The sequence below is a fragment of the Phaenicophaeus curvirostris genome, chromosome 1, assembly GCF_032191515.1.
Source record: "Phaenicophaeus curvirostris isolate KB17595 chromosome 1, BPBGC_Pcur_1.0, whole genome shotgun sequence".
In the NCBI taxonomy this organism is placed as follows: Eukaryota; Metazoa; Chordata; class Aves; order Cuculiformes; family Cuculidae; genus Phaenicophaeus; species Phaenicophaeus curvirostris.
This window is the reverse complement of record NC_091392.1, coordinates 125,883,805-125,911,449: the sequence shown is the minus strand read 5'-3', so window position 1 is coordinate 125,911,449 and position 27,645 is coordinate 125,883,805. Positions and strand designations below refer to the sequence as shown.

Below are 27,645 nucleotides of genomic sequence, written 5' to 3'. Positions count from 1 at the left end.
CATTATGAGAATATTTTGCTGCCTACTGATGTGAAGTCCAGCTAGGGACTTCAACAGTAAGTCATCTTTTATACTGAGTTTGGCCTGTGAAAAGAAGCAGGAGACGCGTTATCTGATGAAAAAGTGAATTTATTCATCTTGACAGTATTGGGTAGGCTACCTAAGATTAGAGAGTCAGATTTACTTTCCTGCTCTTTTCCTTTCATCTATTCCTAACTTTCTGAAGGCCGTGCACTTGACTGGACATTGAGCTGTAGTTAGCTATTACTTTAATATTACTTCTTTGCAATCTACCTCTTTCAAAAATATTCTTAACTACACCTTTGTTTGTCTTGTAATAGCCTACAGACAAATCTAACAGATTTTTCATCTTTTGGACCAGTATTCCATGTTGCTGCTGTCTAGCCCTGTCCTCCTTTTGTGCCTTATGACCAGAGGGAACTCAAGTAGTTAATTAACTTCTGCTACTCAGTGGGGGAAAAAAACCTCATATCTCTTTTTATGTATATTTATATAACACATTTCTGTTCTTTTGTAATTGCATGTATCATTTAATACAGAATGGAGCTGAAAGTGTTGTCCACCTCTGGTACTCATAAAATGTTAAGACTTTTAGAGGAGTTGATTTTTGGAAATAAAATGAGTGCCTTCATAGTCTTCGTGTCAGCTGAGCTGAATTTGTGTTATAGCTAACCAGAGTAACAGTAACACAGGAGAGAAGGGGAACTTAAATGATCTTTTGAAGAGGTTCAGTATCCACAGATGTTCTGAATCCACATTGACAGTAGTTCTTCAGTGAATGCTTTCCAAAATTGTGAAATGACTTGACCAGTTGAACATAAAATTGGCCCTGTTTATTTGTCTTACCTCTGCTTTATCTGGGGAGCCTGCTCTGATATTCTTAGTGTTTAGGCTCTCTTTCTGAGGAAACTGTGGTACGTATCGGTGTTGTGGGATTTTAGATGTTACCTGTGCATTGCCATAGCTGTCTGAGGTCATGCGGTGTTGTCAATTGGGAAATTGGTCTAGCAGAGAACCTGCTCAATTTCAGCCCTGTGGTCCCAAAACTGTTGCACTGCTTGGCTAACAAAGCAGTGCCAGCACAGTAGAGGGAGTTAACAGTTGGGAGTTAAGTACAGAGACTTAAGTTCATGCTGATGCTTGTCAGTGACCCAGCTTCTGTCTGCTCTTAGCGTGTGAATTTGAGGACAGGTCTACACTCATGAGTGTTAATATTTTTATGTTTAGTAGACAAAATCCTTTAAAGGTTTTTTTTTGTCTCGATATTTTTGTGATGAAGAGGTTCAGAGGTGTTTCTTTATTATGGTCTGTTGGTTAGCAGATTTTATGAAGACTTACTACAGTGTTGCAGGATTACTGTTGCTGACAGTGGCATGAGCATAGGCCAAAAGGTAGGGTTGCTTTTGCATTTTTGGTAACAAAAATATCTTTCTTCAAGCTGCAGAGCAGTCAAGTGGAAGTCTTTCCACGGGTATATCAAGCCATGTGATTGTAGAAGTGTTAAGATAAAGTGTCTGCACTCAGTAGAGGACTTAAGCTGGTAGAGGTGTGAAATTTCCCCATGGTGTCAGCATGTATCTGGATAAACACACAGAGCCAGAAGTGGTTTTTCAAAAATTGAAGGGTTTGTAAAACATGCTGTTCACATGTACTTCCAAAGAACACTTACCACACCCCCTAGAGCCATGAGCTTCTTCACTGGTTTTTCTCTTTGTGGCACTCTCACAGGGAAATGTCCTAGAACTGAGAGCCACTGAAGTAATAAGCTGACAGTTTGCCTAGAGATAACACACACACACAGAACTTTGTGACCAAGTGACTTCGCTTTCTGCAGCACTAAGATTAAAATAAAATAGTGATTCTGGTAGCAATTTTAAATAAGGAAATATTGGAGTAAACTTGATTAAGAAGGTGCCCTTTTGTTACTTTCAAGTAAGTACCTGACATGCTACTTCAGTTTTGTACTTTGGAAGTAGCTACATGTGAACTTGTACGTGTCTTTCTGGTGAATCTCAGCTACCAGCCAGTACAACATTTTAAAAAAGCAGCCAATCAAAAAAAAGAAAAGAAATTGCATGTCTATGCCATTGAAAAAGGATTAATTTTTTTTTCAAGTCTCCTCATCACTTTCTGGTCTTTAGTCTTTCAAATATTACCATCTGTAAAACAGACATAGCAAAAATTCCCTGTCTCTTCATATTGACTTATTTTCTTGCATTGTGATGATAGATCAAAGCAAAGTAATATATACAGTCATTAGGGAGTTAAAAAATAACTTGTGTTGTGACATCCATTAATTGTCTTTGTAGAAGCCTAGGCTTAATTTATTTCACAGTAGTGGTTAACACCTTAAATATTCTTTTGTTTATACAGAAGCCACTGAAGCTTACTTGACTAAAATAGCTTCATATGAATAATTTCTCATCTGTCAAACCAACTACATTATTTATTCAGCATAGTTTTGAATTCTGAATTTCAAAATGACTGAATTTTGACAAAAAGTCATTGCTAAATAAAAATCTTAAGAGCTGTTCTGGAGTATTCCCTCTGCTCAAGCTAATCCATGAGCATTTTAAAAATTCCTTAATATGGTCTCCCACGGTTTGTGTATAGTAAAAGCTTTGTCTTTTGGAGTGTGTGTGTGTGTAAGGAATGAGTGAGATAGATCTCCTCAATCTTGATTTCTGCCCCACTGCTTTGAATGTGCCCATGTACTTCATGCATTTGGTCCTTTAAAAGCATCTGCTTGATGGAAACACTTGAGTGAACACAGTTATCTTTGAAGATGGAATGGGCTTTATTGTGTGTATTTGCACAATAAGCTTCAGCTGTGATTTGCTGATATGTAGCAGATAAATCTTCTAGCCCTTTGTTTTCCCTTCAGCATGCTCAGTGCATTTAGGCACTTGGGTAGTGGGATGTCAGTGAACAGTTTGCCCTCGTGGAGCACAGAGACATCACATTGTGTATTTTGTGGATAGTGGAGATACGTAAAAAAAAATAGCAAAGCTGTCAGTAAATAGCAGTTAGTAGAAAGTGTTGTAAGTTGACTTTCAGATGTGACTGTAGACATTGTTTCTTAGCTCTGTTTTTATTAATAACTAGTGTCTTGTTACTCTGGAACAGAAAAGCAACATGTGTACAGCCAGGCCAAGGAGTCTTGTCTTGAAAACTAACATCAGATCTCAGTGTTTACATATCACACAGAATCAAGACTTACCAAACGTTTTCAAAAGAGTCTACAAACGTTTCAAGCATTAAAATATTTTAAGGTGGCTAGTCAGCAAGATGAATAAGAGAGCAGTTGTTCTGTATTGCAATAATACTTAGATTGGGGAATTAGGCATTTAAAACTTCCCCTTTCCTATGCAACAGAATAGTGTTGAAAGGCAACTGAACTGTTCATACACAGGCAAAACTGGTGGTTAGACTGAGAATGATTAAAAAAAACTGTTAAAAATGAATCCTGTGTTCCTTTGGAGCTGGCAGTGTAGAGTGGGAGAAATAATTTTAAAAGCTTATAACTTAAAAATGGTGTGGTGTACTATCAAATTATTGTCCTGACTAAGTGGTTATGAAAACGAAGGAAGCATGTGTTTTAAATGTGGTGGCTAATTGGTAGTCTTTTACTTTTGATGGTCTTAATGTTCTTTCCTCCCTTAGTTGATGTATATTATACTTTTGATAAAAATAATTAATACGTCTCTTTTCCATGTTCATTATAAATCTACTGAAAATGCTTTGTTGATGTATTTTTTTAAAAGGATCTATAGATTTGCAGACAGCCCTAGCTGGACAAGTTGCCTTGCTGTACTTTCTTTTGAAAGCTGCATTTCACAGAGCGCACTTTTTCAAAACAAAATCCTGTAATCATTGCTATGTTAATATTCATTTAATGACAGAGAATGTGGCAGAGCTGAGTAGTACTCATTTCCTATATCTAGGCTTTAGAAAGCTAACAATTAACATTTCAGTCATGGATGAGATTGCATGGGGGTGGGGGGAGGATGGGCAATTTAAACATCATATGTGTGGAGCTGCCTTAGCAGGAGAAACAAAAATCCTCCAAACTGTTTCTAAGTAAGTGCTAGTTAACAGGGTGTGTGTGTGTGTTAAACGCAATGGAGGTGATAGTCCTAAAAGTTCCCAAGCTACCACAGGGAAGAGCCCGTCAAAGCACCGTTGTATGTGCTCTGCCATCCAGCGGTGTAAAAGGAAACTGAACAGAAATCACTGATGATAATTATCTGTCCTGATAGTCACGCTTACCGGAATAGATGCCATATAAAGGAAATGCAGTCAGAGTGACACTGCACGGTTTGAGGTGGTGGGAAGAAAGTATGAAATTGAAAACTTATCAGGAAATTATGAAAAGCAGCCAGGTTGTTTTCCCCGAGTTTCCTTTCCCATCTCCCAGCTACTGTTTATTGCAGAGGATGAGAGATACCATGGCGCATATAATTTCAATTAAAAAAAACACTTTTGTTTTCTGTTAATGGCAAAGAGAGGTTTAATTTGAAGGGAAGTTTTGGGGAGGAATAACTTGAGGCCATAAATACTTCACAGATCTTGTGAGAGAGAGGTTGACCATATATTTCTCTTTAAATAGGTTTATATAGATACTGCTATGTTTGTCTTTTCCCTGTGATAATTTTTGTTGCCTGAGAGGAATAGTAAACAGATAAAATGGTTATTATGTGGGGAGTTGAAAACAGAAGTGAGATTGAGTTTAATTGTACTTTATTTAATAATTTGTTTCTAATTTTGTTTCCTCCAGCTTTTTAGATGTTTTAATTAAAGTCAGGAACAGACACAATGATGTGGTTCCAACCATGGCACAAGGGGTGATTGAATACAAGGAAAAATATGGCTTTGATCCATTTGTTAGCAGTAACATCCAGTATTTTCTAGACAGATTCTACACCAACCGCATCTCTTTCCGTATGCTTATAAACCAACACAGTAAGTAGTTGCTTTTTTCATCTTTGAGAACTCATTAGTTATTGTGTGTAAACCAGAAGTTATAGATTTGTTTTGATTTGTTTTTACACTCATGACTAATTTTTAATATTCTGTGCTAATTGTGGTAAAAGATATACTGACAACTGGTTAATTTGGTACTTTGCAGTTGTCAGAAATGAATCCAAAACACCGGTACGCTTTCTTCTAGAATTGTCAGGCTTTGTCAGCGTGGCTGTCACTTTTTAATCTTGTTGGCAGAGACAGCTTGCATAGCAATTCATGAAGAATTTTTAGATAGTAGTGGAGTAGCTGTATCTTTCTGCTCACAAATATCTCAACATAGTTTGTAGAGCCAATGTTTATTTCATAATGAAATGTAAATGTGCTATAAATCTTGAATACGTTATGCATGATATTTATTTTTTTATTGTTGATTTGTCAGCAAGTTATCTAGGCTCTCTTGCCTGCTAAAGAGGCTGAGTGTTTCTAACTTAAGTTTTAAATTATATCCTCATTTCCCTCTACTTCCTATTCCTTGTTTATGAATAAAAGCTGAAACTAGTCATCTTTTTGTCATCAAGTTCTGTTTCACTTGAAACTTACTTTTTTATATTGTTGTTACAGAGTGCAAGGAGATACTTGCACAGCTCCTGTTAACCAGTATGTGCAAATATGCAGAAAGCGATCTGTATAAAGTTAAGGACAATCCTGTGATCTCTCTTAGTGTATACATTGTACCTTTTTAGTCTAGAGCTTCATTCTCTGCCCGCTATTCTGTGTTTATGAGCTCTTAGAAATTGTAGTACACTACAGATAATGTACATGCTGGAGGACCGTAGTGTAAGGTATTTCACTCCAAGTTGTGTGTTTGTCGAGTAACCTTCTATGTGATTAGCAAATGCCTTGCTGTGTGTGTAGAAATAACTTTTTCATGTGGCAAAGCATTCAAAATGAGACCATTGTGCAGCTTATTCTTAGTTGAACCTGAACAGGCAGGTGACAGACATGAAACCAAGTTAAGTTGAAAGGCTCTCATAGAAGAGTTCTAGCAATCAGCAAAAACATTGTCTTGATGGAATTCTTGGGCTGAGTGTTAGCATAAATCATGCTAGTTCTAAAATATTAAACTTATTTAATTGAACTGAAATGGCTTTTCCTGGAGACACTCTTACTTAGTTGAAACTTAAAACTGCTTATAGATGCTTAAGTTTAGTCAGCCTTGTATATTTTTTCTCTGCTTATCAATGGTAGTGATCTGTCCATGATGACAAATATTAATCTTGAAGCGCTGATGAAAAAGACATTTGAAAGCAGAATGCAGAGTTTTATGTAGTTTGTGTTTCTACCTTATACGTTATTGACAAACTGTTTCTTACAGTGCAGTTCTGCAAAGTGCAGTGTGCCAGTGTATTAACTTACTATGACTGGAATAGGAAGAGCTTTCAGAACTTTTTACTCACCTCGCACTGCATCTGTTTCACATCAGAGCTAAAATAGCAGAAAGTCACTTCTGAAAAAGTGTAAAACCTTTCTGCTTCTTTGAGAGCTAAACTCTCACTGAAGGATCTGGTGAGTGCCAGACCCTTGTGCAAAAGGGGGAGTGGGGAGCACACTGCTGAGAGCCAGGGAGAAACTCACGTGAGTGAGACCTCTGTGCCAGCTATGAAATTGCAGTTTAGGTGAGTGTAAAAGGCATTAAATGCTGTCTCAGTTCCTCAGTCCATTTTATTATAACATTTTCTTAGTTGTGCATGCTGCTTTTCTGACATAGTGTTATGAACGAAGCATTTATATTATAGCTTTATCCAATTTTAATAGTCCGCTTTAACATGAAAATTTTCACCTTAACCCACCCATTCCATTGTTTCAGTATTAACAAGTCTTACCTACAAAAATGAAAAGGGGGAGGGGCAAAGAGGAGGAGAAAGGCAAGCAGTCTTCCTAAGCAAAGATTCTGGCAAGTTGCTAGAGTATCTCTTTACCAAATGTAACTTTTGGATACCATCAAGTTTAAACTTTCTGGGCTGCCTCAAGTGTAGTAGGCAATTTACTGCTATTTCTTTTTTTCTTTTAGCACTTCTTTTTGGTGGAGATATCAATCCTGCTCATCCCAAACATATTGGAAGTATCGATCCCAATTGTAATGTGGCAGAAGTGGTTAAAGGTAAGATTAAGTTAATATTTTTGTTACTTAACCATCCCCCCAGCTTAGAACATGTATGTATGTTATTGAGATAGAAAAGAGTGAATGTGATATAAATTCATTTATTAAAATAAAAAAGAATTAATTGAAACCTGTAGCTGCTCACAATAAAGCTGTGGGTTTACTGAGGCTTTTTAATGTCTTCATTATTGGGAATGAAGAAACTCTCAGTATGTTAACAGAAATAAGAAAACTTTTTTTTTTTTTCAGTAATTTGAGTCTGGTTTTTTTTAAGTGTCATTAGGTATGTAAGTGTTCTGTTAAACTTTGGATGTTTTTTCCATTAAATACTTAAAAAGTGAGAGTGAGTGAAACGTTCCAATTTGTTTAGTTAAGCTGTTCAGGAAAGTGTCCTCAGGTCTACAGATATTCCAGTGAAGCTCACCATTACTGTGTGCATCTGATGATATCACAGCCTGTTCTTTCTTACACATGACAGATGTGTGATGGTTATACCTGAATGATCTGGCATAGTCAAATTTGAAATCTTGTTTGCTTAATGTTGTGATTGTTCATATGCTTTCATAATGTTAGTAAGTAGGCCTGAGGCAATGCTGTTCGCTTTGAGAACTTGACTTGTTTATTGAAGGTTCATACTCTGGATATATCTATTTACAAATACAGGTCTTGCTGTAGGAGTGAATTCCACCCTCCGTCCTTCCCTGTTAGTGCAGCTGCAAGAGGGGAAGAATGTGTTTCTCCCCTTCACTTTCTCTCATCCTTTGGTGAAGTAAGAGGGAAACCCTTCTGATGTCAGAGTTTCACCTGCATGATAGCTTGCTTTCTAATGTAGATAGTCTTGGCTTCCAGTTCTTTTTGGCTCTAAGGTGTCCTTTTTTCAGCAGCTTTCTTTTCTTACGACCAGTCTTGGTACTTTTTGACCTCAGCATTGTATGTGTTGCAGTTGTGTTGTTTATTTAGATATTCCTTCTCACTCATAGCAATGTTTGAATCTATGAATTCTTCACAGAAAGGGTCATTGGGCACTGGCAGAGGCTGCCCATGGAGGTGGTTGAGTCACCTTCCCTGGAGGTGTTTAAGGCAGGGGTGGACGAGGTGCTAAGGGGAATGGTTTAGTGTTTGATAGGAATGGTTGGACTCGATGATCCGGTAGGTCTCTTCCAACCTGGTTATTCTATGATTCTATGATTCTATCTTGATCATAGAATCAGTGTAGTTGCTGCCTTGGACAGAGGAATGTGTAGTGTCAGAGGGTGCTAAGTCCGGTTTTCAAGCCAGTACCAAAAACAGATCTTCCACATATGAAAAAATAGTCACTAACAAAATGAGAGTATTGTAAACAGTATTCAGTGTTATCTTGCAAAGTAATTAAATGCCCTTAGGGACAGAGCCTATCTAGAGTCAAGGTGATTGAGGCCATTTCCTTGTAGAATTTGTGGAGTGGTTAGTTTACATGCTGTATACTGTGCTAGCTCCAAAGTGTTCTGGTTCACAGGCAGCATTCTGAGCAATTTGTCACAGTTAATATGTTGATTTTGGCTCTGTATGTGGCAGCTACATGCTCTGTATGCCCTTCAAACATTGAAGAAATTATTTTAAAAGCCACTTCTTTCTTCAAGCAGCTTCACCAAATGTTAACTGCCTGAGGTGGGTCTCTGACAGTAAGATTTTTGAGCTGACAGCAAATCCAGGCTCATTCCTGAAGCCGGGCTTTCAGATGCACTGATAGATCCTTCACTCTTGTTGCTGCTTAACTCCAGCCGTGACATGAAGAGTGGTTTGAACTTTGCAGTTTTAGGACTGCCAAAGAGTTGGCTTTTAGAGGAAGGTAAAATGCAAGAATGCACTCGGACTCTGACACAACTTTGCTTGGGGCTGGATATTTTACTGGATCATGAAGTGATTGTGCCTTCCTGTTCACCCCAAGAGTGTTAGGGTGGCCACTTCCTGGAAATGGATCAAAGTTCTACACTAAATACAGGGAGGCTAATTGGATTTCTTCAGTGCCTCTTTGTTCTCTCAGGATTTGCATAGTGGCTGTGCCTTCCCCACATCTCTGTACTGTGGGCTTTGTTTGTTTGTTTATTTATTGAGGGATTTATTCCCAAACAGTTACTGATTCACTTTTCAGAGGCCCTGAAGTTTTTTCTCCTCAATAATCAACACCTCCCCCTGGATCCACATCTGATTTTCACTTCTATGGTGTGGAAATGCTTTGAAATGTGCTAATGTATTCCTTTCTCCGTGTAGACAGCCTTATGATCTCTCAGCTACGTCGCTATCTTCAGCTTCTGATGACTGAGTCAAGATTGTGGCTGTGCTTATTACACCCTTTTTTTTCTAGGGCATAGAAAGGATTACTCCTTAAGGCCATGAGAAGTTCTGAGATGATCTGAGAATATCATGTAAGCGTAGGTCTTCCTGCATCTTATTTTCCTAAGTTATGGTAATCCCAGGCTGAGGTTCTCTGTACAGCTTGGATACTAAATGGGATTTTGATCTTTTTAGTAGATCAGGTTTTAGTGTTCTAATGACCGGACACTTCTAGAAAGTCTTTGGAGCTGACCATCTTGTCATAAAAGATTCCTGCTGAATAGCTAATTCTGAGAGACATTCTTGGGACCTGATGATGAATATTTCCGTTGTTGATTAGCTCCATTTTTCTAGACCTCCAGCTGCATTTGTGTCAGGCTTGTGTGATATGTCCAGCCTTGCAAATAACTTTTCTTTTTTCAAATAATAGGGCACATTATAGGTTATTTCTGTAGACATCTTGATGAAGGAGAACAGTTATAGGCAACAGCCATTTCTGGGGACTAGCAATTTTACTTTTTTTCTGCTTGTCACATAGCTGTGAGTCTTGGCAGTGACTCTGCATTTTTGTAGGGTCACTTTGGACCGGAGGAAGAAGATAAATGTTGGAGGAAGTCAAATGCAATTATTGTGGTATCTTGTCGAATTTCTGTTTGCAGTACTGCCCATCTCTCTGTGCACTTGCTCTTAGCCCACACTTAATACAAGGAAGCCACTTTCATAAAGGTAGCTTAGAACATCTCCGAGTGTGTGGGTTTTCTTTAGGCTAACACTTGCTGCTTGTTTCTAAGAAATTTTTGCAGATGAAATACCAATGAATATTTAGAACTACCAAGAATCCTTTCAGACAAAAGATGACTTAAACTTTGTTTCTGTATTTTGACAATACATAAAACCGGATTTGGATTATAGGAGGCATGGGTTTTTTTGTGGGTTTTTTTTTGTTTGGTTTTTTTTGTTCAGTAGGATAGAATGATTAATCTTTAGATACCAGTTTTCCCCCCCAGAAGACCTTGAAAATAAAGTACTGTAAACAGTATTGTCTTTGGAAAAACTGAATTTATGGTTGCAGTGTCATCCTGCTTTATTTCAGAGGGAAAGAACAAGTGTTAAATTGTGATTGGGATGTGACAAATAAGTAGATACTATGGTCAGCCTATGATTATACCCTTCTGGCTTTCAAACCCTGAATAAAGATGAAAATAGCTTGTCTCTGGTGATCTGCTTTTGTTTGCAGAGCTTTAAATAGAATTAGCCCTTTTGCCAAGAAAGGGCAATAAGCATACAGAGAAAAAGACACTAGAATGGATATCAGTTTAACGCTTGTAAACTAGTTACTGAAATGAGCGTTCTGGTTGTAATCTTTCACATGCTGGGTGAGCTAGCAGACTCTAAATTATTTTGATAAATCGATGTTCTGTTCTGTTTTGTAGATGCTTATGAAACAGCTAAGATGTTATGTGAACAGTACTATATGGTGGCACCTGATCTGGAAGTTGAAGAATTCAATGGTAATTGTAAATTAAATAAAGTGATATATCTTAAGAAAAAACATTTCTAATATTTGTAATTTTTAGTTTTGTTATTGTAAGTTTGAACTCTGCAGTTGGGTATGCAGAGGTGATTTTCTTCTGATGCATCTATATGGCCACCTGAATTATAGTTTGTCATCATGACATGTTTACTGCTTGATGCTGAATGCAATGCTGTCTGCTGAATTCACTATCACTTCAAGGAGAATAAAGTGGTCAAGAATCCTCTTAGCTGGGAAGGAAGCATGCCTGCCTTCTGAGTAATCTTTTAATAGAGCTGAAAATTGTTTCATTTTGAAGCATGCTTATAAATTCCACTATCAGTCCCTGCACCAGTGGCCAACTGTACTGTGTAAGATGGCAAAATTAAAAATTTTTTACCCAGTCTATGCTTAAAGTCCCATCATCAGCTTCTGGCGTGAAAATCTGTTTCAAGTTGATTGCAAAGATGAAAATTGGATGATCTGAAACTGACAAGACACTCCTTGTCAATGTGTTGACTGAATTCCTTCATCATTTCTGTTTACAAAAGGTAGATTATTTTTTCATGTTAATAAAATAGTCTTGAGTGATCCTCTCGCAAATTTTGGACAGCTGTCCAAACATTAAAGAATAAAATGTTTCTAAACTTAAGCAGAAGAATTGCAAAAGTCTCAAAACCAGGTAACACTCAAAATGGTGAGTGTAGTACAGGAACATCTGTAACTCAAAGTACTATTTGATGTTGTAGAAACACTTCTCTAAACAAAGTTGTTGTCAACACTGATGCATTACTGCCAGTCCTCCCTCCCAAAACCAGACAAACCAACACTCTCGCTCCAAAACTGAGTGAATTTTAGAGCTAAAAGTACTAAGTGCTGCAGCAGAGGAATCAATGCAAAATTAATTTGAAGGCATAAGTTTCAGCCCTCTTACCATGGGCAGGGACACCTCCCACTAAGTCAGGTTGCTCAGAGCCTTATCCATTGAAAATTCTTATGAATACATTTTATATGTTTTAATGAAGAGGATATTTAAACAATGACTTGTTTTAGTTTATAAGTCTTTGTGTAGCAAATATTATGCTCAAATATTGTGTACATTAGGAAAAAGAAAGTTTCCCACTGAAGTGTGAAAGTTCTCTTAGTTAAAATATATTGTCAGTGCTAAACCAACCACTGCTTAGTTAAGTTTCATATGAAAAAATCTGCTAATATAGATGTCTTTGAAAGTCATTATGAGAGTGTGTTATTTGAGGTGATAATAGTAACTGAAATTTATGGCTTTACATCATGGAGCAAGTCTTGCACTTGGAAAATTAGAACATGCTTACATACTTGTCTTTGCATAGAGTTTCATGTTATTCCTGTAAACAGAAATGCTACAAAATAGTATTTTGGAAAAAAAAATTGTCTTTTTATTTTTTAGCTAAAGCTCCAAACAAGCCTATTCAAGTAGTCTATGTACCATCTCATCTGTTTCATATGTTATTTGAATTATTCAAGGTAGGTTGCGCTAGTAAATAATTGGAAGGGATTTGTGAACTTATATTACTATTGAAATTGAGATTTTTTTTTTCAGTTACAGCTCTTAAGTGTTATTTTAGTTTTCCTTTCTTAAGCTCATTCCTTAAGTGAACATTGTTTGAAACTGTTAAAAGCTATGCTTACAGCCCTCTCATATGCACTTGTATTCTTAAAACTTGTGTTTTCCCACTTCTTTTGTGTTTTTGGAGTTGGTTAACTTAAAACTTTCACGCTAATCTGTCTTTGCAATGACAATGTATTCATAAGCTTGCTTCTTTATGGCATATTTGAGGACTGATTAGGATCTGTCTCTCTTGTTTATTCTGAAAACAGCTGGTATGTCAGAATAGTGTAAATGACATGCTTTGGCTTTATTTATGTTTCTGAATAATTGGAACAACAGTGGAAACGGAATGTGTCAGAGCTTTTGCGTGCTTTTGAATAAGATAGGTGGTCTTTAGGTGGTGCAATTGAACACTAGAAGTTTGGGAACAAAAATGTATTTGGTCAGAAGGAAACTTTTCCAAAATAATGGTATTTTGGGTATGTTTTCTGACATTCGTCAAGTATGTTTGTTTAAGCCTTTTCCGCCATTAGTAACATTAGTTCTGGGGCAGAATAGGTGCGAATTTGTACACTGCTTGTAAGTATGTTTTGTTACAAATCATGAAATAGTATGCAACCAGTAAGTTGTAGTGGTAAGTGATAGTAATCTGACAGACTGACAGTGGAAGCTCTGCTAATAGATACGATAAAGTCAGATAGATTAATAGATGGTAACATAACAATTGCATGACCCAGGCTGAGAAAATCAAAACTTGTTCTGTGCGGTGATCATCAATATCGGTGTTCTGCACAGTGGAGGTGAAGGATGTTGTCATCCCTTATGTATAATTACTTGATTCCACACACAAAAAAATAATTCTTGCTTTATGTTCTCTGTCTCTATATCAGATAGATAAAAGTACATATAATGGGGTTCTGACATAAAAATTGAACTGGACAATTCATTGACTTGAAAGCACTTCTTGAATTTCTTTTGAATATCGATTTTTCTGTCTAGTATAGAAATGTAGTACAATATCTAGATTTAACAAAATAAATGCAAGTTTAAGTTGTCGCAAAAAGCATATGTGGTAAAGTTAGAATCAAAGACACTGTTTTTTTTTTCTTTTATCTTCAGAATTCAATGAGAGCTACGATAGAATCCCATGAAGGTAAGAGAGAAGGCTATCCATCGATCAAAACGTTAGTCACTTTGGGGAAAGAAGATCTATCTATTAAGGTAAATGACTAAAAATAATATGCAGCTTACAAACCTGCCCAGGTTAGAATAGTGTGACTTGTACTTTGAAAAGGTAAATGTAATTAATGTATCACTTCTGACACTTGTGAAATATTCAATAGAATAGAATATTTCAGCTGGAAACGACCTACATTGATCATCTTGGCCCACTGCCGACTTCCAGGCTGACCAGAACTTAAAGCATGTAATGAAGGGCATTGTCCAAATGCCTCTTAAACACTGACAGGCTGCCTCTCCAGGAAGCCTTTTCTGGTGTTTGACCATCTCCTCGGTAAAGCAGTGGTTCCTAACGCCCTGTCTGAACCTATCCTGAGGCAGAGTTGAACCATTCCCACACATCCTGTTACTGGATACCAGGGAGGAGAGGTCAGCACTTCCCTCTCCACTCCCCCTCCTCCATAAGCTGTGGAGAGCAATGAAGTTGCCCCTCAGTCTCCTTTTCTCCAAACCAGACAAACCCACTGTCCTTAGCCTTTGCTTTAAGTTATCTAAAGTCTTGTAGATCATGCTGCTTGAGTTTTGCAGGTTTTTTTTCAGAACACAATATTTAAGACTCTTAACTTTTCATTCCTTAGATAAGTGATCAAGGTGGAGGTGTACCCTTAAGAAAAATAGACAGATTGTTTAACTACATGTACTCAACAGCACCCAGGCCTAGTTTGGAGCCCTCAAGAGCTGTGCCTTTGGTAAGCAGTTGCAATATGTATTTGAATGTCCTTTTGCACTATTATAGTTGTATATTTCCCTTCACTGCAATCTGCTGGATCAGGTTTTCTGTTGAAGAAATTGTTTATCGTTGGCAATTCTGTGTAGGTAAAACATATCAGGAAAAAATGGGTTCTGTTATCACCACTTGGTCTTTGAAACAGGAAATTGCTTTTCTTTGTCTTGACATTATATTCTTGGAAACAAGCATATCTTCATAGGCACAATATTTTCACACGTTAACCGACAGGATTGTTAGTGGCGTATTATGGAGAAGATGGATAACTTAATGAGATCCTTTTGATGCGTAAATTACTGTTTATACAATTTTCTTATAATAAATGTATAGGAAAGGTGAGCCACACTCTCAGAATTACAGCACTTGAGCAACACCTCTTGGTAACGCACAAGCTTATAGTGAACTTTGAAAATTATTTTTATACAAGTTATTGACTATAAAAACACATTGAAAAAAATTCCAAAGCTTTATGTGATCTGAACACTTTTAGTATATTCCTGTTCAGTTGGAGATATCTCACATAATGTTCTGTTCTGAGATGTATCAGGGTCCGATTTCAAATAAATTTCCCTGTGGTTTCTTCTAAACAGGGAGTTATTTCACTGTTGAATGTGTCGACTCCTTTAGCAAGGATGATTTTTCTAAATTATTATTAAAATTATTAGTAGTACATTATTTTATTAAATTACATATTGGGTCATTGTGACTGACTTTCAAAAAGTCAATTAAAACTGATGCTGTATTCTTACTTCTCATCTTTGTTCTGTAGTGTTTCTGATGCAATCCTTTGTCTTCAAGCATGATGAGAAAAAGTTGATTCTTTGAGAAATTTCCTTTCCCTATTTAGGAACACTCATCTAGCTTGTTCTTACGTGACTTAATGGTTTTGTTTCTACTGGTACATTGGTGCTTTAAGTGCTTTCAGGCATCTGATTGTGTGGTGCAGAGAGTATGTGATTATTTCTGATTTAAAATAATTAACAGTGAACTGAAGGTGAAAACAGTTCAGAGTCGCTCAGAGGTAGTAAATTTCCTTTTAGATTTTTAGCAGAAAGTCTTTATGGTACTGTCTTAGTCTGCAGTTCATAGCATTGTGGCATATCAATGTATTGCATTGATTTCCCCTGTGTTGGGTGCCACCATGGTAGATGTGAAACCCGGTTCTGTATCTGCACTGCCTTGATATTAATCTAACCTGATTCTGTGAAACAGTTTCAAACAATGTATTTTTCATAGGAAATCTTTTTGAATGGGATGAGTGATAGGGAACAGGTCTTAATTCAAATATAAACTTTTTTTCTTTTTCAAAAATGATAGAATCTTTCTTGATTCATAATCTGCCTTTGTTCTGTCTCACTTTTGATTAGCAATTTACCGTATCGCCTACAAAGATTTCCTGAAACTTGTTCTCACTATAAACTTACACCTTGATTACCAGTTGTATTCACTATTAAAATGTCTCTTCCTTTGTGGCTCTCTGATTGTAAAATGTGTTCAGTTTAAGATTGACACTATTCTCTACCCCACCCCCTGCCTTTTTAGTAGTGCATTCGTGTGTTTGTCCTCATCTTCAAGGCTTCTTACTTTGATTCTTTGGATTTATACTTAGCTTTCTTCTACTGTACCCCATTTTCAGGCTTTCTTTTACTCCTAGGTCTGTACGATACTATAGTCAGACCTCCAAAGTGTCCCTCTTGTGAACCGGGCAGCTTTTGCTCTGTGAGTCTGATCGATGCCTGTAAACACTGAATACTGAGAAGAGTTGTTAAGCTCTGTTATTTATATATGTGTGCAGAAAGAAAAAAAGTCAAGAACTGGGAGTCTGTGGCATATCTTTTGACTAAAAGGGAAAAAGGCATAGCTTGGCATGCTATGTATTATGGACCAGATCCAGTTATAAACATAATTATGCTACACTTTGTATGTCAGTCTAGAAATAAAAATCCTTAAGCAGAAAGTGTACACATAAATACTCTTTGAAGCCAATCCAGAAGGAGTGTTTCTTTATTGCTTAAAACAAAACAAACCACTGAAGAATTACGGTGCTCCACAAGGTAGGTATCTCTGTGCTATTGTCATTCTTGACTTAGACAATATTAATAAACTAAACTGCAATGCAGTGCAAGTAGACATATTTTTCTGTTCTAACACTCCCTCCCATGGTTGTGCCATCCCCCATCTAGTTTATGAAACATTCATGGGTTTGGGGAGTGGAAAAGAGGGATCTTTTTGTTGATTCGTTAAAAGTCTTTCTTGGTGTTATTGCAAATGTTCTTTTAAAAACTGCTGAGAAACCTTGTTACCATGGCAGCATTGGGATTCTAGCAGGTCTTGTGCTCATCTGTTCTGCTGTACACATAGCGGAACCGTCAGAAACACGTGGTACTGTTTGATAATTAGGTTTTCTTAGAAAATGTAATGATTCTTTCTGGCAACATTTGTTTATAGCAGGGGAAACATAGCTTAAATTAGATTAAATTAAACCTGTAGGCACTAGTATCACAGAAATTTAATATTTTCCTGTTTGTATAATGTGTGCTGTAATATATAAACAGAAATTGGCTCTAAAAAGCTTTCTCTTCTTAAGACCAATATGCTGTTGTTGACTATATTGTGTCCTCTAGGTCAAGCAGAGACCTATGCAATAATCACCTCTTGTTAATTGTCTTTAGAAATATGGACCCTTAGAGAGGTCTTGCCTTAATGAGGTACTCATCTGGGATCTGTTGCCTTCATATTTCAGTTGTCCAGTTTTGGAAGGTACCTTGAAAATTGTGTAGATGAGAGAGTGACAGGAAATTCTTGGAAGATGGAAGTATGAAATAATTATGTTGCTAGCACAGAGCATAAAGGATTTTCCTGGAAGAAGCAGGAGGCAAACAGAAGCTGGGGATGGGTTTTAAGGAGGTATAATTCTGGAGAGAGGAAAGTTATAAATATATTTCAAGATTGCTTGGTGCTGCTCCTGAGAGTATCTACTATCTACAGTTTGCCTTTCTGTTGCTGTGCTTTTTAATTTCTGTAACACTTATTTTCTGGTCTCTGGAAAATATGCAGTTTTGGGATTTTTTTGTTTGTTTGTTTTAAGACAGTCAAATAACTTTCAGGTTTTAGAGATTAAGAAATGCATCTAGTTTCAAGACCAGGTGTTGGAAAGTTATGCATGTGTTTCTAATAACAGACTTAGAGAACTACCTTTTTAAAGCATACTGTTGTTTGAAAAAGTGTAGCTAAGCAACTGTTTTAGCTGTGGAAATAGGCACTAGTAACTGACAAATGGTGTGAGTAGAAAAAGGCATCTTTGGCTTTTCTATTTCTTTGGCATTTCAGTTTCTCATTTTGCTCAGAAGAACTTTTGAAGTCATCAGTGTGAGCAACTCCAGTTTAGATCAATAAATTTAGGCTTCTGTAAAAAAAGGCAAAGAGGTCAAAAGATAATGTAGAGATAGTAGGTAACGACAGGAGAATTTGTGATGGATAATGTAGCACAAAGTTCTCTCATGTTCACCCCTCCCTCAAGGGATTTCTTATAAAGTGATACCACTTCACTAGCTGTGTATGAAGTTTGCAAGTCGCGCTTCGTAGCCTTCTCTTGTATAATTTTGTGGCTTTGCTTTTAAGATTCAGGGCATGATTCTCAGTATCTGTCAGATTGCCTTTTTAGAAATGTTGTAGTGGAATGAGTTTATTGTTTCTCTGAAAACCTTACATGTCTAATTAGTCTTGTAATACACCCTCATAGAAAAGATTTAATACTCTATTGCCTTGTGTATCCTTTTTCTTTTCTAATGCTTATATGTCTGTAATCCTGCCTTTATTGCTCTGGACAGTCCTGAAAAAATCAGGGCTGTATCAGGTGAATAATCAACCACTGTGATTCTCAGCACATACCAAGTCATCTGAAAGAGACAATATGTAGACTAAAAATCTTACTCCCTGACTGCAGTGAGAGAGGCTTGGGGGGGTTTCTATAACTTTTTCTGACAAGAGAGAGTTGGAAAAGGTGCCAAGTGTTGACCTTGTTGTGGATATGGTTATGAACATTAATGTTGTAAATTTAAACTCTAAAATTTGTACTTACCCAGTCTATTGTGCTTTGAAAATTGCATGGTCTGTACAAGGTCTCAGTCCTCAGTGGATCATTAAGTGCTGTGAAATCCTGATGGTTTTTTTGATGGGTGAACAATAGTGAGGATTATTTGCCTTGTATTGCTCTATATGTAGTCTTCTGCTCTCTATTGCAGTGTGGCATGAACAGTCATTTAACAGTGTCACCTAGATGAAGTTAACAGTTGTCTATGGCTTTCTTGTGTGGTCTTATAAATGTGGAGATGTGACAATAACAATCTCGGGCTTGGAGGTGTCAGTACTGTGTGCTGCACCTATCTGCCTCCCCAAGAAAATGCAAAATGGACAAGGTGGTCCTAACAAAGGACACTGACATTTTTCCCTTTTCTATACTTAAGCCAAAAAATTATGCCATGGAAAAAAGGAGATTACTCAGAAGTCTGAATACTGACTTATAGTGCAAGCTGAGTAATAAAGGAGACATTAAAGTAATAAAGGAAAAGCTTGAAGAGTAATTTGATGCAAATCTAATATTTATGTATCTTCTGTTTCATAAATGTTTGAAGTGAGCTGTTGAATCTTTTTCCTTTTGTTTTCTTGGTTTTGTAGGCTGGTTTTGGCTATGGCTTGCCAATTTCTCGTCTGTACGCTAGGTACTTCCAAGGTGACCTTAAACTCTACTCAATGGAAGGCGTTGGTTCAGATGCCGTAATTTATTTGAAGGTATGAATTTGACCCTTTTATAAGCTAGTAATGCAGTGCAATTTGATAGTTTACAGCAGACTGAATAAGTGAACTTTGTCTCTTTTCACTCTTCAACTTGTTTTCAAATCCATAATTGCTATCTTCATTATAGTTTATCTAAATCAGTTACTCAGCATCCTAATAGCAGGGGTTATAAGTGTTAATGTGGCACTAATACTAGCTAGCTTGCTTTGATTTTCTTTTTTTTTTCCTCCCAGTCCTCTGTGTTGGATCTTTGAATTTTGTTAATCTGTCGTAAGGGCTGGATTTTCAAAGAACTGTGTGCTGAGAGATAATTTGGGTTAATACTTTTTGATTTTGAAAGGTTTGACCAAAATAAAACTGAGGAGGCTGTTGAGTGACTCCTGACTAGGTGGGTTTTTTCTGTGCAGTTCTTGACTTCTGTGCAGTAGACCATATTGCTCCTGTTGCCCGGGATTCCCAAAAAAATGACTATTCCGGGGCATATGGTTTCAACTAACTGCTTTGAATTTCATGAGGGAATTGAAAAGAATATAGCGTTAGAGCTCATGTGCAGGTCTATGAGCGACTTGTCCTAACTGCGCTAACTTTAATTTCTGCTGAGTTTAATCCCATGTATGTATGTGTGGAGGAAAAAGCTATGGTCTTTCTCAGAGGAAAAGGGCATGCTAATGGACTGTACTAAGTCAGTCCTCACAGGTCAGTGTGCTTACAGAGTCCAATTTTGTTGGAGAAGCAAAATATTTAAGTAAAGTAGCTGCCTGCCTGGTACCAGTGACAAATCTCCCCAAAATGTTTTTGGCCAAAACATTTTTCCTTGCTCTCTTTGTAGACACCACTCCCTGTAAAGAAGAGAACTCTTTAAAAGAGTTATTGTTTTCTTATAACTTCTACGACGTCTAGACTATAACTAGAATCATTAATCACAGCCAAAGTATTTTTTAAATAGTGTTTTGACATGTAGCACTTGGATAATTGAGGCACTTGCCCTCTATTGGTTTTGTAGCTGTAGAACTCCCCGGAGTTTCATCTTGTTCTTGATAGCTCTAATGATATCTTACCATTGCTTTTGTTTTTCCATAGGCCCTTTCAAGTGAATCATTTGAAAGACTTCCCGTTTTTAATAAGTCAGCATGGCGACACTACAAGACCACACCTGAAGCAGATGACTGGAGCAATCCTAGCAGTGAACCACGGGATGCTTCTAAATATAAAGCTAACCGATAATTTGCCACCTCTTGTCTCTGTCGGAGATGACCTCTGCATTCAGTATAAAGTCTCTGCTTTGTTCCAAAATCCTTCAAACCACAATAGTTAATTACTTCCAAACAAAGACCTAATCAGGGCATTGAAAAATAACAAGAACAAAGTGATGATTGGGACTTAAAGGAAGGCACTAAGCACGTTTGGTATGTGAATCCTGCCTACTTCACCAGAATATGCTTGGTTGCTTCAGTCATGCAGCAACAAAAGGGATTGCACTGTGGTTGCATTTAGGAATACAATGTTGTAACGAAAAAGATACTATTTGAAACAGCCGATTTTTATTCCAGTATGAGGATTGGCAAGATGTGCAGAATCCCTTTGAATGGTGGATGGTATCTTGCACAGCAATACAGTGTAAGAGAAAAATTCTAGTGTAGTTTAACATAAGCTTTGAAAATCCACTCTGCTGCATTTTATATTGCACAGTTGTCACCTTTTCCAGAAAATCCCTTTGAGCTCTTCAGATTTTATATCCAGTGAGCTTAAAAATGCATAGTACTAAAAAGGGTTGTGCAGCTTTAAACTGATGCTTTCCCCAAATCCATTTGTCAAGTGCATACAAAACTTATGTTGTTATAAGGCATCACGATTTCCACTTCTTGGTATGCACATTTAATGTTTTTCTTGACATGCAAACAGAGATGCATTTCTATACTTTTTTCCTTGTTTTGAGGAAAGATCGTAAGTAGTTAGATCATTTCGCCATACAAGAAATTCTGTCAGTACAGGGTCAGGGGTTAATTCCATTTCATGTTTATTGCTTGTCATTTCTGGGGGGTTGGGGGGGAGAGAAATACTGAAAGGCCGGCCAGCCAGTCTTACAAATGAATTTGCCTTAAGAGTGTTGGTTGCTTGGAACCTGATTAGTTTTAAACCTGTAAATAGTTTGCAAAGTTATTTATATATTCAATGTCTGACTATAGTCTGGGAATCTGAATTTGTAGTGTATATAAAGATGTTGTACACCAGCTTCTGGGAAGTGTCTTTGGTCTAAATACATGAAACTGGAAATAGTATAGAAATGGGAGGGTCAAAACATAGCTGGTACCTGATTTAAGGGAAAAAAAAAAAGTCAAAGAGGAAAAAAGCTAAGTATTTTCCCCCTTAAATTTATTATAAGAGTTACTGCTGAGTATTATGAAACTGTTCTTTACCAAGTCTTTGCCAAATATGAATTCCAATGCTATGGCCTTTCAGAAAAAATCGTGAGGTTTAGAAGTTTTGATATCCTAGCCACAGGCATAAAGTGGGTGAGTTGTAAGCAACCGTCATGCGCCCTCAGTTTCTCTTGGGTGTTTTGATATTTTTTTGAAAGATATTGCAGATTTTAGCATGTAAAAATGAAATTTGTTTACGAAACCGGGGGGAGAACTTTCCCTTTCATCCTCCCAATATTTATTTTTATAAATAACTAATCTGTTAGATAAACAGGGAAAGACTGAGTAATTCCTTGATATTTAAAAAATAATAATCTCAGTTTGACTTAACGATAGTACTTTGCACTTAGCACGTTTCGTTGAAGGATTACAGAGTGCTATGAGCAATAAGCTTCATATAGCTCCATTTCTGAAGAGTCTGAGTCCTTGCCTTGCAAACCCTTACTCTTAATCTGTTGCTGTCTGTTCAAGAATTTGTGTGTGAATGGTTAATGAGTTTGCAGGCCTTGAGGTTTTGTGGGCTTCTCTTTGCTGAATGCTGTCTGACTATTAGTTGGTAAGCCGTGCTCTTCTGAGCCCCCTCTGCCAGCAGGTAAGAAGAGGGAACGTGCTGATAATAGGGCCATCTTCTTCTGTCCCTGAACTGGACTCGTTTGACCCTGGCTAGGGGATCTTTACATGGCACAGTGAGGGTATAATAAAGCAATAATTTCCCACGATTGCAGGCACTGCTGCAGAGAAGGCAAATTGCTATTCAAGCGATACAACTATGCTGCTGAGGTGAAATCAGAGTAATAGTTTGACTGAAACACCAGTTGGAAGTCACATCTACTAAAATTTAGTTACTTAACTTCTGCCCTCACCCATAACTTCTTACTGTTTTTTAAATTCATTTCAAGTTGTGTAAGTTTTCTTGCAATTGCAGAGGAGGGCTTGCTTAAAAATAGAAATTGGTGATGAAACTAATATTTTCCCAGCTGTGTGTGGTGTTTTTCCCAGACCATTACCTAGAACATTCCACAGAATAAGATAGTTTGTGTAGGAAGCCGAGTTTCAGCTTTTGTTAGAAATTGTGTTTTGAATTAGTAAATCCTGACCTCGTGTTTCCCTTTGACTGTCTCCTTATACACAAAGAGGAGAGGAAAGAGAAAGAAAAGAAAGGATGCAGGTGTGTGGAACTTGTTTTCATGAAGTAAACATAAACCATGGAGGCCAGTGAATGAAACCTGAAGATACCACGGAGGATGTTATGGTATATTAATCATTTCACTTCTTTATTCACAAAAACAACTGGCTGCCTTTCAGGACAGCAGTGCTCTGGTACTTGAAAACTGAAGTCCATTGAAATGGCATCTATTTCCAAGAACCCTGAGCATGTATGAACAGCCTGAAGCAGTGAGGTAAACCACAAGGAATGCGTTTGCTTTCCATTTCCCAACGTCTGTATGTGGGCATTACAGTGGTTATGAGCAAGAAGCAATTTTTCTCCTCTCCAACCTTTTCTAGGCAGCCTGTGCTTTAGTGGAGACCCTAGGTACACCTTCACTCCTTGTCCTCGTTTCATGTTTCTGCATAGATGTATTAGTCTGAAAACTGTTTTAGGAAACAACAGCAGACCTTCAATTAGAAGAGTTTTTTAATGGATATGCCTGAAAAATGAGGGTGGATGAGTTTTTAATATGGCTTGTTTAACTACAGATACTGAACTTTCAGTTATTTCTACCATTGATTGGAGTCTGTTGTAACTACTTGTTTTGATATCTTGGGGCTGCTGATTCCAAATTTTCTGATGATATAAAAGTATATTTCTTTTTTGTGGATATCAGATGTATGTCCTGCTAATGTTATTGCAGCCTGCTTTCCTTGAGTTACAGGACACACAAACAGAAGAAAAATGTTTTCAGTGAAAATGCTTCACATCTGTTGTGTTTAGTGATCAACAGAAACAAAATGAGCGAGAGGTGTTTGCTCCTCAATTCTTCCTGAGAGTTTACAAACAACTTCTGTGTGTTGCAGTTTTACAGATAGTTTAACTTTTTTCTCCAGTGTGCGTTTTTCTGGTGTATGTCTTGAACACAAATCTATTAATCCCCTGCCTAGTTTGGTGTTAGTAGATACTGAAACCTCTCCAACTCGTAGACGTGCTTGTGCTCCCTGTGTTTCTAGGCTTTGTTTTGAGGCTAACAAGGAGTCTTTAAACATTGGCGCTTGATGAGAAATATTCAGAAGATACCGAAATGCTTCTTTTACAACTCAAATGCACAGTCTTTGTGTCTGCACTTGACTGTCATAACCTAGGATAGTACTGAGAACGTCTTTGTCCTGCTGCAGTTTGTGCTACCTCTTGGGCAGTGTTTAAAGCAGGTCCCTTGACACATGCTTAAAGAATATGGATGTTAATTGTAGTGTTCTATGGAAACTCAGGCTACATTTTGGCTATATAAGCTACATCTGCTGCTCCAACTGGATAACATACTTCTCTTTGTCCTCAGTGGCATGTAGAATTTGCTTTGAAGCAGCTATTCGCTTTCTCCAAAAAGCAAGCAAGAGTGGTTTCAGTGTAGTGCAATCTCCTATTCACCTCCACCCAAACTTAGTATGTAGGATGAAAACTTGACCTCATTGGCGTGGAAGACATTTTCCTTCCCCTTACCCTTAATAAGCACTTCTTTGTCTTAGGTGCTGCAAAGTGGTCTTGATTAACATAAATAATTTTGTAGAAAACAGCCTAAATGTTTATTATTAGTGTTTTGAGGATAACCACACCCCACTGTGCAGTGTTGAGTTTCCTTGCATGTTTCCTCCCATGTTTCCTCAGTTGTGGTGGTTTCTAATAGTTCTTCATCTCTTCTTCCTGACATACTTAGCTGCCTATGAATTTATATATATATATAAATGTGTTTTTGTAGAACTTGAGCGAATATGATGGCACATGGCAGAACAGTGTATTACTGAGCTCAAAGGTGAGTGTATTCACAAATTAGGAACACAGTTGTAAATTGCGTAGCGACTTCAGGGCTGAACCTTGCGAATACTTGCACAAATAAAGAGTGTATGAGAGTAATCCCACTTAAATGAATCTGTTTTCAGGATCAAGACTTAAGCTGTTGATGTTAATTTGAAACAATGAACATTTATGTATCTGAAGTGGCTTTCTAATTAAAAATAAATAAGATAACATAAAGCTCATGTGCTTTAATTGCAGTATTATCTTGCCTTAAAAGATCTCAGAAATTGGCATAGCGAGCTTGCTTGTTTCTTACTACATAGAAAATCTCTAGTTTCATCAGTAGGACTGATGTGTTTGTGGTAATTCTGATGTTGTCAAACTAGTATTAATTGCTTTATTACAATCTTCCTTTTGAATTGAATACTGATGGGAAGTGCCAGATTGACAGTCCTTGGAAATTCATTCCCTCTGTAGATAATACCGGACAGTGGTCAGGTGTGTTTCCAAGTGGTTCCCTGTGAGTGCTCTCAGCTGTTGAGCAAGGACTGTCCTTAGGTGAGAGACCTGCTGGCTGCTTCACGCTGCCATCTCTGATGAACTGTTAACAGCGTGCTAAGCTTGTCTTGGATTTTGTGTTCACCACGTGGGTGGAAATTAAGTTAATTTGTTCCTTACCTCGGTTATGGGACAGAACTCTTACTGGTGAGCTGGCCAGGGCTGCACCTGGCATCCCAGAGAGGCTTGTGTTGCCTTTCCTCTGGGGTAACATCATTTGAATAAACTGAACCCATAATGGGAGTGTGAGAAGCTAATTTTTCCCAAGATTAATTGGTGATATTTTGAGTCTTCTGTACCTTGCATTGGAATTTTCTAGTCCAATACCCGTTATGTATATAATTTGTGTATACTCTTATTTTCCCTTTTTTTTTCCTGTGGCTGACAAATAAAGATATGTAAAAACTACACGATGATACTTTAAGGGACTAATTTGGTTTCACACACTATGCAGTTTTGGTTGTCGTTTGGCAGCCCAAGGTCAACTTGAGACAGACTTACAGAGGGGACACCTTAGAGTTGCAGTTGGGAAGCTGAGAGTAATTTCAGATAAGACTGTTTTTCTTGCCTGTTTTGTCACAAAGCAGTTGGAAATCTTCTATGTAAACATACGTTTCAGTATGCGTGCGTGCACACACACACACAAGATTTATTGTTAATATTTCAAGTACAATTTATTTTTTGTTAAACTGGTTCAAGAACTGTATATAAATGCAATTGTTTGCATATTGTGTTGCTCTGAATTTTCTAGTCCATGTAATCTGATCTGGTTTGTGTCAGACTTCCAGGTAGGTTTTAAGACCCTGAAACTTTTAAACTTTTGCATAAATATGTTTTATTCCCATCGGATGTGAGTCTTTACGAAATGCTTATTTTCACAAGAAACTCTTTTTTTTCATTTTGAAGTTACCTTTCAGTGATTCTCGTGGCATGAGACCTTATTTGTTTTTAAAAAGATAGTCATGTGCTGACATAGCTGAACTTCAGTTCTTGATTTTTGCAGTTACACAGAGGACCTGATTTCAAAATGTTTACAAAGGCAGCAGTTCTGTAGAAACAAAATTGCACTTGGTTTGAGTGGAAAAAATTAAATATAATGGTTTTTCTAACTGTAAGTCTGAAGATGCCACTACAGAATAATGGAATTGCAAAAGCATTTGTGGGAGACTGACTTCTTGAAAAACAAGTTGCTACAGATGTTACTCCGGGTCCTTCACTTCTGCAGATATTTTTTTCTACATTATTCCTTTCTCCATAAAGATAAGCTCTGTTGTTTCCATAGGTTTGTAGCTTGAAAGAGGGGGAACTTGAAGGGGTTGCAGATGTTTCCTAAAGTATTTTTGGGTAAAACTTAGTTTTCTCTTTTGTAGTCTGAGGAAATTGAGTTAAACTAGTTAGTAACTCTTGGTTTACTCTCTTTTTAGCCAACATTCCTTGCTTGTTCTCAGAATATTGAGAAAAGAAGAGCTCAGGCCTTTTACCTAGAAACTGCTGGTTCTCAGTACCTGCCTAAAATAGAAAATCTCTAGCAAGAACTCCAAAATCTCCTCACTTTCCTAGAGGAATCCAGATGTCATAGTTTAAGGGCATTCAGTTGAAATAATTGTAAATTTAAATCATTTGACAATAGATAAATTGGCCATTTGAAAATATGAAGTAATGTTTCAAAAAATTAGTTTAATTCATGTTCTTCAAATTCTCCATTTTGAGGGAATACAGGTTTATAAGCAGAAAAGGTGTTAACATTGGCAAAACACACATAACAGCAGCTGAATTACAGAGGTTTGGTACCATCTGTGCACTGTGCATTTCAAACTTGCTAAAATTTCAGCTAGACTATTGTGGGGTTGCTAACCATTTTGTTATATAAGTGTGTGGTTTGGGTTTTTTTTTTCCCTTCAGTTTTGTAGCCCTTGCTGTTGATCAAGACTTAATAGTTAATTTAATAATTTATTGGTGTAATATATCAATGCAAGTAACAGGAAGGAGTATTTAAGCCCTTGAATCATCACTGACACTGTGGTTGGGAGCAGCGCAGCTTCATAGCACTTCAGACTGATGGTTTGTAGACATGCAGGGTTTAGAGAGATCAAATTCTGTGAGATTCTGAAGGCAGGGTCCGAGTTACCTGTTTTGACAGTTCTGATGCTTCTTCTGAAGTGGATAAAGATGAAGCCTACGGTTTTAGCCACTTACTAATATTTCTGTGGAATGCGATGTTTCCTTTTATATTCGGTGGTATTAAGGATTGCCTCAAATTAATCCTTGCTGCTTGGAGTTTTTGACTTGGAAGCAGCAGAAGCTTCTACAACAGTTTGGAAACAGAAGTGAGTTATTGGGGGTTTCTGAAACTCTGGTATCTGATTGTCCTGGGTGCATCAGCATGGTTTGTCACC

General features: G+C 37.3%; 1 protein-coding gene across 1 annotated transcript in view; it reads left to right on the top strand.

The window, feature by feature from the left end:
* PDK3 (pyruvate dehydrogenase kinase 3) overlaps positions 1-25,657 on the top strand; it is a 54,685-nt gene extending 29,028 nt beyond the window's left edge. Inside the window, exons 4-11 of the mRNA XM_069873711.1 lie at positions 4,799-4,983; positions 7,058-7,147; positions 10,894-10,971; positions 12,400-12,476; positions 13,681-13,782; positions 14,379-14,489; positions 19,205-19,318; positions 20,405-25,657. Coding sequence (XP_069729812.1) covers positions 4,799-4,983; positions 7,058-7,147; positions 10,894-10,971; positions 12,400-12,476; positions 13,681-13,782; positions 14,379-14,489; positions 19,205-19,318; positions 20,405-20,548 — 901 coding nt within the window. The 3' untranslated portion in view covers positions 20,549-25,657. The remainder of the gene's footprint in view (positions 1-4,798; positions 4,984-7,057; positions 7,148-10,893; positions 10,972-12,399; positions 12,477-13,680; positions 13,783-14,378; positions 14,490-19,204; positions 19,319-20,404) is intronic.
* Positions 25,658-27,645: the final 1,988 nt, after the last annotated feature.